The sequence below is a fragment of the Catharus ustulatus genome, chromosome 4 (assembly GCF_009819885.2).
Source record: "Catharus ustulatus isolate bCatUst1 chromosome 4, bCatUst1.pri.v2, whole genome shotgun sequence".
Taxonomy (NCBI): Eukaryota; Metazoa; Chordata; class Aves; order Passeriformes; family Turdidae; genus Catharus; species Catharus ustulatus.
The window spans coordinates 50,113,943-50,126,426 of record NC_046224.1 but is presented as its reverse complement, the minus strand read 5'-3'; the positions used below and the strand labels follow the sequence as shown (position 1 = coordinate 50,126,426).

Genomic DNA, 12,484 nt, shown 5'->3' with positions numbered 1-12,484 from the left:
ATGGGGATTTAGAGGATAATTAATTCTCTATGTGGTAAACAACCTACAGCAGATCAGAGGGTGAGAAAAGGTAGAAAATGCAAATGGATATGAGGAAGACATTCAAAAACCAGTCTCTTGTACACACAGCCCTCATTGCTATTGGCATTGCTGTTTCAAGTCCTGAAGTGGATTTACACACTGGATGTGGTGTCTGGCAGACAAGTGGCTGATGCCCAAGCTCCACAGCCCATCTGGTAGGGCTTGGCGTGACAGGCAGCAGTGCCTCAGGAAAGATTTTAAAAGGCATTAAAGGATTAACTGCATTCCTGCATTTTTTATTTACTGTATACAGGAAAAGACTGATGTTTCCAAAGATAATATTTGCTGGTTTACTTTTGAAATTGCTTAAGAAAATTACTGGCAGATAAAGCTTTAAAATAAACACAGGAGATGGTACTAACTGGCTTTTCTTGATAAATTTTCTGTTTACTGGGCAGCTTCAAAGGGCCCTGAAAATGACTTGCAACTGGCCAGGCAAAAGGAATCTGCTAATCCTGCCTGCAGTACAACCCAGCCAGGGGAACACTGAAACCACCCTCTGTAACTGGAGCTGGCTTTTGCCTTGCTGAGTGTGCCTGCCAGCTCCTGCCCTGGGTGTTAAACAGTCCCAACAGTGGAGTAGCAGGGCCGTGAAGCTGTTGAAACAGTATAAAGCCATTGCTAAAACTATTCAAACAATTCTGAATTGTATGTGGTTCTGTGCCACAACAAATTCAGTTGAAAATGGACAAGGTATAAAACTGTCTGTGATTCTTTCCACATTGTTTTCAGCAGCTCTGCCATAGGAGAACACTTTTCAGAGTCATCAATTCCTCCTTTTTCTGCGTTGGTGCAGATTATCATCCAGCTTCAACAGTACAGCCCTTCAGCAGATACTCACATTTTGTTTTCATCTTCTTGTCTTAAAACATGTCTGTGTTACTGATCTTTACCTCATTTGAGCCCCCAGCAGTCTCATCTGTCCAAGTCAAGAAAGAGCATATATAAAAATGCCATTCATTTATAACAGTGGCTTTATTATGAGAAATTAGTATTGAACTGATGACTTACAGTTGTGTGGCACCTGAACTGTTGGCTCAATGAGGAACCTGAGCTTGCATAAACATTGCAGTACAATCCTCAATGTTTGTGAATTTGGGAAAAGTCTTCAAAATGCATTTGTACTTTTTGCATCAAAATTCTACAGTTATCTCCATAGGCTGTACAAAATTTGTTCAGAGTAAAATACATAGAAAAATATGACAGTCTGTTACAATTAAAAATACATCTACTATCACTAAAGTGAAACATTCAATTGTCAGCCAGTATTTTTCAAAATACAGTAAACATGATTGTCAATCTCAGAATTTGGTGTATAAAAACATACATTCTTTTGCATATACAACTCCTTTTCTGAAAAGCCACATTTTGCAGGAAGGTTTTGCCTTTGGCTTTGTCATTCCTGACTTTATTTGAAAATTACAAGCATAGCTGTCATTAAAACCAACATGTGTACAGTTGGTTTTACTGCAGCTGAAGCTCGTGTGAGCTCTTGGTAGAGAGGAATTTTGGGACATGAAGCAACTCTTGATCTTATCTGATCTGAGACCTCTGGGAAAGAGAAGTCCTGTTTCAAAGCACTGAAGTTTCCAGTGTTGTCAGGTATTTCCACTGTCTTCAGCATCGATTTAAATCCTGGAACAGTAGCCTAGGAGGAAACACAAAAGTGTTCTTTCTTGGTTTGAGACATTGAGTTCAACTGCGAAACAATCACTGTTTATACTTTACATGTACAGGGAAAATGTTCCAAAGATACATTTGAGAACATGGAATAGGAAAAAAAGTAAAGTTTTCATGTTACAGCAAGAAGACTCCTGCTGTATAAGAGTCAGAATCCTACAGTGATGCTTAAGCATAAGCCTTTGGCAGCAGGCAGAGCCTACAGGGCATGGATGTTCTTTGGACTTCCACAGAGAAACCAATTTGACACAAGGAAATGACAATCACGATGTGGTGTCAGCCTGGCGCTGCAGACCCCGGGCTCCACCTCCTCACCCTGCAGGAGCTCTGTGGTTTGTTCCAAACACCTCAGGCTCCTGTTGCTGTGCTCCAAATGCCCATCCCAGCTGGCTCCACCATCAAGGTCCAAGGAGTACATATCTCTGGACATTGAGGACTGTATTAAAAAATTTCCTTTCTGCTGACTAATATTTAAATACATAGTTTTTTAAAAGTCTGCTGAAGAGTCTTTACACCTCCTATCTATGACTTGAGCAGTTCAGCTCACCCACTTGTAAGGCTGCAGTCTCACTGTGCTCAGGAACTCACTGCAATTAGAAACAATACTTCAGTAAGGCTGCATACTCACATTGATCACATATGTCCCAGGCAAAAGGAGAAGAAAGTACTCCCCTTGTTCATTTGTTCTGTAGGGGCAGACATGTGGCCTTCCTTTGGCTTCCACGATGGCGTTGGGAATAGGATTCCCATTCTTATCAGTAACTTGGCCTTTGACACCTATGGAAAAGGGAGAGGAGGGAAAGATCATGAACTGTAACTGGTGAGCCTTCTCTGAGAAAGGCAGACTGTTCTGTTGCTGGATGCACTCAAAGGCTATTTCACCACGTTTCAACACATCTAATATTATCACTAGTCACTTTGGCCTTGCTCAAGGGAATTAAAATAGAAAATCCTTGGCTGTTGTTGTTAATAGTTTACCCTCATATTAAGTTAGAAAGCAGAATTGTAATCTCCCCTTCTAAATCTCATTTGCTGAAGGCATCATACACACTTACTGTATGTCCTCTACTAAGGGCTTCAATCTTCAGTACAGGTTTGGCAGTTTTTATACACAAACACACACCCTCCTCCCCTTCTTTTTTGTGATTTAAAATAAGTCAGCCTCTTGTCTAGTACTTTCCAAAGGCAGAATATCAACAATGTCTGCTTATGAAGTAGTTTCCCTTAATTCCCACACACCATCTTCAAGGCAGCACAGGCATTAAGCAGAGATAAAATAACAGTCAGATCTTTAGGGCAACGAAATGCAAGATAAGCAACAGGTTTGTGCAAACCCTTCAACTCCTTGGAGAGCACCACAGCTTCACTAAACAGCAATTCTCTTCCAAATATGAAGTCAGATCACCTAGACATGAATTCAGACACCTAGAGAAGCCTTTCAAATTTACAAAATCCAAGCAGCAAAGATCCGTGACACTTGTGCTAAGCACACATACGCTTAGAGACCTCTGAAATAAATGATTGTCCCAAGGCTGCTCAGGAAAATGAAGGGAGAGGGGGAGTGCTTGGTCAGACATCCCCCAGGGCCTGTCCTTTGCTCCTGCCCCAGCACATTTTAAGCCCCTTTGCACACCTGTAGCACATCACCCCTCACCTGACACAACTGTAAGTTCTCCTGCCCTACCCATCCCTGGTTTTGCAGCACTTAGTGTTCAGAAGCTCCCAAGTTAACTCCAGATCTCTCCCCTGTGAGCTGTGACACTGACCCAGCTGCTGAGGAGCTAAGCTGGTCTCAGCTGTCCCTGTGCCCCCATCTGCATACCCACCTAGGTGCACTTGTTTGATATATTCGATCAGAGCAACTTTGTTGTCTCTCCAGAACTTTTCCAGCTGGTCTGCTGGAGGATATTTACAGCATGACAGCTCCAATGTAATTTCAAAACACTGTCCCCAGACATAGTTGTAGTCTTGCATTCCACCTTAAAAGTGAAATAAAAGGGTTTTCAGGTGCAAAGAAACACTAAGGTCAAACCAAAAGACAAATAGGAGAGTTAAAAGTTGGTACTTGCATCATACCTGTAAGAAAAGTAATTCAGATAAATTATTCCTCAATGCCACACTTGTATTTACTGCTCCCTGTGAAAAACCAGCTTCATTATTTAAATTAGTTACTCAATAGAGTGTGTTTTCTAAAGCATATTTCATTTTGGAAAGGGTGATGATTGTGGCTGAGAAAGGGTGGGTCTTTTGACTTAAATTCATTCATGCTTTCCCAACTAAAAAGGGACAGATAGACTGGAATAGGATTTGCCACTGCCAAAACCATTCCAACACCCTTTAAAGTCTTTGAATTAAGGCAATGAAAGCAACATACACAGTGCACAAGCCCCATATTCTATCTGGCTACACATAAACAATAATGAAAACATTTATTTCAGTAGTTAAACATTAAAAACGGATGACATATGAATCGAAGATTGGTTTTCTTTCTAAAAGATCTTGATGCCAAGCAGTGTGTGCTCATGTGTGTAATGTATACAGCTACTGCAGGCCTTAAGCAAGGGCACAGAAGCAGGTAGTGAGTACCTCATTCATTCACTTGTGTAATTTCTGTCTGGAAGAGTCTGAAAACACCCATGTCCTGCTCACAGAAACTGCATGAATGAGTTGACTTGCCCCCCTCACCAGCCCATACTCTGACTAAAATCACTGCCCTTTCATCATCAGCCATGGCAGGAGAAAGTGAGAACATCTTACCAGAAGCAGCTGAATGAAATATCAGTGACATTCTTACCTTCCAGCTGGTACCAAGAGTAGCCATTGGTGATGCCTTCTGGGAAGGTTTGCCTGTTGTCACACCCTGTCCCCTTGTACATGCTGGCATGGTTGGAAGAATAGGTTTTTGCCAGGTGAATAAAGACATCATCATCTGGAGATCTGCTATAGCCTTTCAAAGAGCCAGTAACTGCAGAGTGAAGACAGCCATTGTGCAACTCTCATTACTGGTAAAACACACAGTGTTGGCACACATGCAGGATAAACATCTCCCAAATGCCCATATTCAGCAGTGAATTTTCATGGGGTTTATCAAATTCTGCCCATCCCAGCTCAAAAGCTAGAAGAACTTTGCAGGAATCCTTATAAATTTTGCTTTGGTACAGCCAACATTCCTTAACCCAGTCAGTTGTGAAGAACAGAGTTTGTCACCAGCTTACCTGGGTTACCATTATCAAAGGTGTAACTGGCAACCAGGGCACCCCCATGCAAGTTTGCTGAAAGAACAAACGTTTCATTTTTTATCCAGTCCATTACTGCTCGAGTCTCTGGCTGAATGGTGGCACTGTTATTTTCAAAGGCATCAGGAAAATTTCTGTTCAGATCTTCTCCATTCTTGTTGTACCTTAGAAAGAGAAGACATTCCCATTACTGTTGTGCCTGTGGATAATTCCACATCACCAGGCTCCCAGCACTCCAGATCTGTGGTGTGCTAGTATCTTCAGGGAACAGGCAAGAAGACAATTTTTTATTTCTCAAGCATTACAGTGCTTCAGTTTCATAGGCCACAATAAAACAATTCTAAGTGAAAACAGAATATTTAACATGCACATAGAAGGTACATCTACTTACAAGTGAATTAGAATAACCAGAGTCAGGTCAGAAGGACTTTGTCCTTCTCCCATATCTGTTTTTTCTGCTTGTATAGAAGACCAAAGTAACTATTGAACACTGTATCGCTCAGGCTTTCGGCACTCTCAACAGACAGAAAAAAATTGAGTCAAACACAGGATGCATTTTCTTCTGCCTGAGCCTTAACACCTAGCTCTGTTCAAAGGCTCCTGCTTTTTCACTCAGGTCAGTACAGAAATAAAGAAGGTATTCACCCTTGACTGTGTTAATTTTTGAACTCAGCCTGTTAAACTCTATTTGACAGTGAGGGAATAAAAAAATACCCCCCTCCATACAAGTCCTATCTATTTGCTAGGGAATACATTTTTTCTCAATAAAAAGGGTGCTCACCTAAAGAACTAAACAACCTAAACTTTCTTTTCACTTGCTTCTGATGTTGCCAAGGCCAGTGATCCAACAGAACTTCTAGCTCACGGGTTTGCTTTTTCTGCTCATTTCAAATTTGTCATTTGGGCATTTCTTCCCATTCTCTCACTGCCACTTACCCTCTTCTAGCTTGTTAAGCTTTTCATCCCCTTTTTGGTCTCTGCCATAGTCACAATAAAAAATGCAAAAGTAGCACAGGATGCAATGCCAGGTTATATTTTCTTCTGTGTAGGTTTCTTTTCCTACCACCACTATTAGCACAGAATTCATTATAGCCAGCTCTTCTTGTGCAACTCTTCCTTCTTACTAAATCCATTCAACATTATTTTTAAACACATTGCTAAAGTCAATTCAATGAGTTTAGACACACCTTTTCTCATTAAGAAGGGTTACAGAATTCCCTAATGGAAATAGATCCCTGTAGGTGGAATTTTCCTTCTTTTCTTGTAGCTCTCTGAAGGTGCTACAAAATAGGGAATTGTACTTGTATTCACAATCTGGGTGTTCTGCCTAAAAGGTGAGGTCATTATGCCATTCTGACCAATTTCTTCTGGCCACACCACATATAAACACCAGTCTGACTCAGTCTTCCAGAAACTCAATGCCATAACAACGTGTCTTCAGAAGAGCACAGGCAAAAATTAGCCCTAGCACATCCTGTAGACTCTGCTCTCCCCCAAGTATGATTCAGTCTTCTGGCTAGCTACAATTATTACTCCCCACCCATTTATTTTACCTCTCCCACCCTCCTAAGCCACCCTTACCTTCCTCGTGTGTAATAACAATCAGGCACTTTTGTAGCTTCAAATCCATCAGGATTCATCGTTGGCATGATATGAACCCGGGTATTATTGAGTAAGCGGGTAATAACTGGGTCACGTCCATAGCTGGTCACCAGCAAATCTATCAAATGGAGCAGCATTTCTCTCCCAACAGTCTGTGTAAAGAAGCACAGATTTTTACTTTAAGTCTGATGTGGAAGAAGATGAAAATAAATAAAATAAATAAAAACTACTTTAAACTTCCAGGTATTTCTTATGGACTACGCAGACATACAAAGCATATGAGAGCACACTAACCAACACGACTTTGTTTTATGCTCTCCCCTAAATATATTTAAAGCAATTGAACAGATTAAAGGAACCACTGGAGGGTTTTCACAAGGGTTTTAAACCTAGATCAACCAGACCTTTTCGTGTGATGGGAAACTGACTGTGTCAGATGCACTCCTAAATCTTGCATGGATAAGGAACAGCTGTAACAAAAACTAAAGTTGCCTGATAAACATCATGTGGGTTTGGGAACACCCCACTGTGTTTTCTCAGTCCCACTGCAGCATCCCAGCTCTGTGACCCTGTACATGAGCACCAGTGCTGTGCAGCACCACTTGGCAGTGGCGCTTCAGCAGGAAGGGAGGACAAGTCTGTCACATTTTCCAGGACGCCACAGAGAAGGATTTTCTCTTGTTAATCTTCTATTATGGGAAGTCAATATTAATACAAGACCAAAGAGGCCACACAGATACTTCTGCTATGTTGCTTTATTTCAATGTCATGAACATGTGCATTGGGGAAACCAAATAAATCCTCAGAAAAAGAGATGGAAAGACATTTGCAGACAGACTTTAGATCAAGGAGAGGTAGTGGCAGAGGAAAAGCTAAACACATATTTTTGTTCATATCAGTTTGTGTAAGTCATGCATGAAAGCTGACATCTCCCTTTAGTCTGTCAGATTTTAGTATAGTGTCAAGTACCAGATCCAGAGTTAAGGACAATCCTACTCTACCTCAGAAACCACTGCTAGTGTTCAATGGACCATGTTTTCCAGGGGCACTTTCCACAGCACTGTGACCTAAACGCTCCTAAACCCTGTCTGGAAAGGGAACAAACCAAGACTTGCAAGTAAATGAGTTCTAGAGATAACTTATCTCTACTTCATCCCCAAGAACAAAGCCTGATATATCACAACATGATCTAAATCAGCACCTGAGTACGTGAAAACAGACTGCTCTGCAAGTTTGATAAATATACTCTGTGAAAGTTAAGAAGGGATGCAACAGAACCTGTCTTGTACAGGCAGCTCTTGAAAAGGTGATAGACATCTTGGGAAACATGTAAGGGTGGGAGAGGGAGAGGGATCAGCCAAATCATGGCCCTGGGCATGAGAGATGAAGTTACCCAACTCAGAATCAACAAGAATAGCTCTACCACGGACAGCTATACTACAAACAAGACTGGACTGCTGTTTCTGGAGAAATTGGGAAAAAGCTCGTCTCCTACTGTACTTCTGTGTCTGACCAAAACAAATCCCAAAAAGAAAGGGTAGAGAAGTAGGAACAGAAAGGGAAAAAAAAGAAAAGTAACAAAAGAATGTGGTGGAAAAGAACAACGTTTACAAAGAAGGAAAGATGACCAGATTGTCCCAGATGACATTCTTTGGACATAAGGTTAATCCCAGGTTTACTTACACATACAGTATTTTACAGGATTCCTGGTACAGCTGCTGTTGTACTCAGGACATTGGGTGATTCAGATTGTCATAAGAATGTTGGCACTTGGGTGATTGCATGGTGAGGGAAGAATACACTTACTACCACTTTTTGGTGTGATAACAGAGGGGTGGTTTTGTTTAAGTCCAGAGCACCCTGCATTGCTTGGGAAAATACACCTGCAAGTATCTGAGGGAAAGTTTTTGTTTCTGGGAAAATTCAAGTTCAAGGTCAAGTTTTGACCAAAGCCCTTGGAAAGCATCTGCTGTTCAGCCAAGCTTTATCCTGTTACTATAGAGGTCAGGTGTGTCTGCGGATAAGAGTTATGAGTCAGTTTTATTTTAGAGCTTCAAACACAGGATCTAGACACACTGAAGTAGGTTGCTGACAGTAAAGTTGAGGATGACACTTTTACCTGCCTCAGGTCTAATAAGAAGATAGAAGAGCTGGGGACAGCATGTATGTGTTCTGGGGCTTTGAGAGGACATGGACATTTCGTTTTGATTGCCGTATCCCAAGTGAACTGTGCTATTGTATTTCTCACCAAGGATGACAGAAAAGCAAAGGAAATCCCTTTCCCCCACCTCTAGGGATGCAATTAGACGTTAAGTTTCTGTGTGCACTTTCAGATGTCAGCTGCCTCCTGTGCCCCAAAGGGAGAAAGTCAGCAGGAAAGGCTTTCAGTGACCCTCAGGGGAAGCCTTGAAGGAAGAAGTGTGCATGTGTCAGGACATGGATCAACACTGTAGAAAAGGGCGCGACTGCTGCTTCTGCACACAAATCCTTTAAAGTTCCCGAGTGCCTGCTGGCAGGGCTGTGTCAGCACCCTGCTCAGCCACCACAGAGATTACTCAAGAAGCCCAAGCAAGTTATGAGATTCAGGTTAGCTCCCATTGCACCTGCACTGTAACACTTTACTGCATCAGCCCTGGGTTTAGAGCAGTGTCCTTACCACATGATACAGACCTAATAATACCAGGGGACTATGGGTGGATGGACTCTGCCCATTTTTATTATTAAAATTCTTTCCTTAAACACGGCCTGGTTTTTAAGTTGAACGATGTTGAAAGAAAGACCCAAACCATCAGGTAGGACCTGTTTCAGGGCAATGCAGTGTTGCCCATCTCCTTGCTCCAGCCCCAGCTGCTCCTCAGGCCGGGTTCAGCACACCAGGCACAGCCCCACCTAAGGAAGCACAGCATGAGCACAGAGACCAGCAGGCCATCCTGGCTTCCCACAGAAACACCACACTTGCAAGATGCTATTTTTAACACTTGAACACACTAATTATTATGCACCGCTAGGGCACACCCCACTGGGGTTGTCCTTCTTGGCTAAAATACTCCAGTGTTAAAGTGGTTGTTTCTGTGAACAGTTTGGCACACATCCCTTTATTTCTACAGCAGCACTCACCACGGACACCTGAGAAATACCACGTGCGTGACAGGGGAGCGCAGCTCTCGGCTTTGTCACTGAAGGAAACAGCAACATAAAGCTGCTTTTGAACTAGTAACTGGTGTAAGTTGTTACCAGCTGGACAAACTACACCAGCTTAAGGATTTACCTGGCTGAGACATGGATAGCTTTGTCTTTTTCCATTCAGAAGAGTGTGAAGAAAGATAAGGAAAGAAGTAACTGCAGCAAGGCAGTGTTAAAATGTGCTGAAACAGATCTCAGCAACATCCAGCTTTTTTCAAAGTCTGTTCTTAGCATTGAGATTTTATTGTTCCAGATTTTGAATCTCTGGTGCTTCTGAGCTTTTCCACATTACATCAGCTAATACTGAAGCTAGGTGGTGCATAGTTCACTATGCAAGAAATAGAAGATTTTTTCCTACAGCAAATACCGTTTCCCTGCATATCACTTCAATAATATATCAACAGGACTGAGGACAGAGGAATATGGGCTTACAATTCCCTATAGCAAGTTGTGCAGCATATGCATCATTCTTTTTGTGCAAATGAATGATTAAAACCCAGCCTTTTTTCCACAGTGGTATTTTGATAGTGTAAATGCAGCTTTCATTAGTTTTTTAGGAATAAAAGTAAGGAATTCTACAAGATTCATTAGCTTATTGTTTGGTGTTTTTTTTAAGACCCCATGATATTGATCACAAAAAATTATACTCCAGTCCTTATTCACCTAAGCCCCAATATTTCAGGAAACCCTACTGTGGATATGACTATGTCTACCCTATTTTCCATGTCATCATAGAGTTGCTTTAACTTATTTCACAGGATAAGGCAGCAGATAAACACATCCTTTCACACAGGCTAGCTCAGACCTATCACTACAGGCTCAGTTTCACATAATGAAAGAGGAAAAATATTACTATTTTTAATAATATTTTTTACCACTATATTATTTATATTAGTGTTTTATTTATACTATTAGAAATAAATTATTGTCTATTAAAATAAGCTGTTGTATTATTGAATATTATTTGCATTCACATTATTTTATACGACAAAATAAAGTGATCAGAAGTGGACACTTAAGGAGAAAAGGACTGATATCAGCATTGCCATCCTGAGAAAGAGTTTATCTTGTGATAGTCCAGTTTCTTTCTACAGCTGCAGAAAGTTAGTCATATACTCAAAACATTAAAGGAGAAAAGCAGAAACACACAGGAAGTTTACAGTTTGTTCAGATGTCCTTTTCCTTAAATGGTTTCCCTGCAGTGATATATATGGTTTAGGAACAGCCTTCCAATTAGATCCTATTTGTTCAGTTGTAGAAAATGGATTTCAGTCACTGGCACAGAGGTCCAAAGGTGATAGTTCTGCTCATTTATGACCTAGGAGTATTTAGGAGTTTGGCTGTGGTCGATGTTAAGGAGGAGGAGGAGGAGTTCTTCCCCAGGGAGGAATGTGCGACTTAGAAAGAGAAGACCTTTCAAGTAAGAGTACAAGGCTGGGACAAGAGAGGCTGCTGTCTAATTCAGAATGAGAGTTGTCCCCGAAGATCAGGAAACCTCTCCCTCACCTTCCCCCTACAGACTTCATTAACATTTCACAGGCTTATGCATTTCGTGCAGTCAATTACTGCCATCTTGATTAAAGTTAGCTTAAATCCATTTTAATTTGGTTTAGGTTAATCAAAAAGTACTGCTAAAATGGTGTCCAGCTTTACACAGCCAACACAAAGAGTGGGAGAAGTCTTTTGTTGCCTCTCAGTGGATCTGGGGCAAAAGTTCACTATATCTGGCAACAGTGAACACAAATGAAAGTCTTTTAAACCTTGGCTGGTTATGTCTTAGAGCATCAAGAAAAAGGAAGTTACTTAAAAAAAATAAATCCCTTCAGTTCTGGGAAAAAAAAAAAAAGACTCCTCTCCTGATACTATGTACTCACATTACTTTATTAGAACTTCTCTATTGGGCAGTTTTCCAAATAACCTAGATTTTCTTCCAGCAGCATGTGTGAACAGCCCACACACATGCAATTCAGGTTCCACCCCATCTTTTATGTTTCTGGAGCAGTGGGCCAGCTGAGTCAAAGTTAAGTGTCATAAGTGTGATCATAACAGGTTAGAAGGGCAGCATCCCCAAACACCACTTGGGAAAAAGAACTTCTCATTTTGTATCTTTGGTGGAAAAAGTCATTGAAGCACAAAAGACCTGACTGGATCAATGAAGTCATAATCCTACAATTTCAGTTTATGAAAGACTGTGGCATGCAAGTTGGAGCTTGTTGTATAATTTGTGCAAAACTTATCTGCTTAATATATTGTAGGGGTAGTTGAATCTATCCCCAGTGAGTAGTCTAGCAGAATCTTAGATTATGGGGAAAAAATATTCAAGTTCTCCAACGCTTCTTTATATGAGGAATTAACTTCCTGCCATCTGAAATACATTTATGATTTATGAAAAAAAACAAACCAACCGAAACACCAATGGTTGTTGCCTGTAGGTACCAAAAAAACCCATACTGTAAAAATCCTCATGAGGGCCTGAAAAGGAGGAATAGCTCTATTTCTGGAATGTTCCCTAGGTGTGAGCTTGGTCTGACAAACAACTGGAATGTAGGATGTCTTAGCTAGGCAGCTCAAGGATCAACCCTGCTCAGACTGTCTCCACCGTGTCTGACTTAAAAAGAAAACCTTGCCTCATTTCCTCATGAAATCAGTGAAAAAACTTAGATCCCAGGCAGCGATCCGAGTTGCCAATCCCCATCAACTCC

At 41.2% G+C, this 12,484-nt stretch overlaps 1 protein-coding gene across 2 annotated transcripts in view; it reads right to left on the bottom strand.

The window, feature by feature from the left end:
* Nucleotides 1-1,037: 1,037 nt before the first annotated feature.
* Nucleotides 1,038-12,484, bottom strand: part of CPM (carboxypeptidase M) — a 28,051-nt gene continuing 16,604 nt past the window's right edge. For both annotated transcript variants that reach the window (XM_033057107.2, XM_033057108.2), the window contains 6 exons: nt 6,579-6,751; nt 4,977-5,161; nt 4,556-4,726; nt 3,588-3,740; nt 2,390-2,538; nt 1,038-1,729 (listed from right to left, as the gene is read on the bottom strand). In XM_033057107.2, coding sequence (XP_032912998.1) covers nt 1,490-1,729; nt 2,390-2,538; nt 3,588-3,740; nt 4,556-4,726; nt 4,977-5,161; nt 6,579-6,751 — 1,071 coding nt within the window. In that variant the 3' untranslated portion in view covers nt 1,038-1,489. The remainder of the gene's footprint in view (nt 1,730-2,389; nt 2,539-3,587; nt 3,741-4,555; nt 4,727-4,976; nt 5,162-6,578; nt 6,752-12,484) is intronic.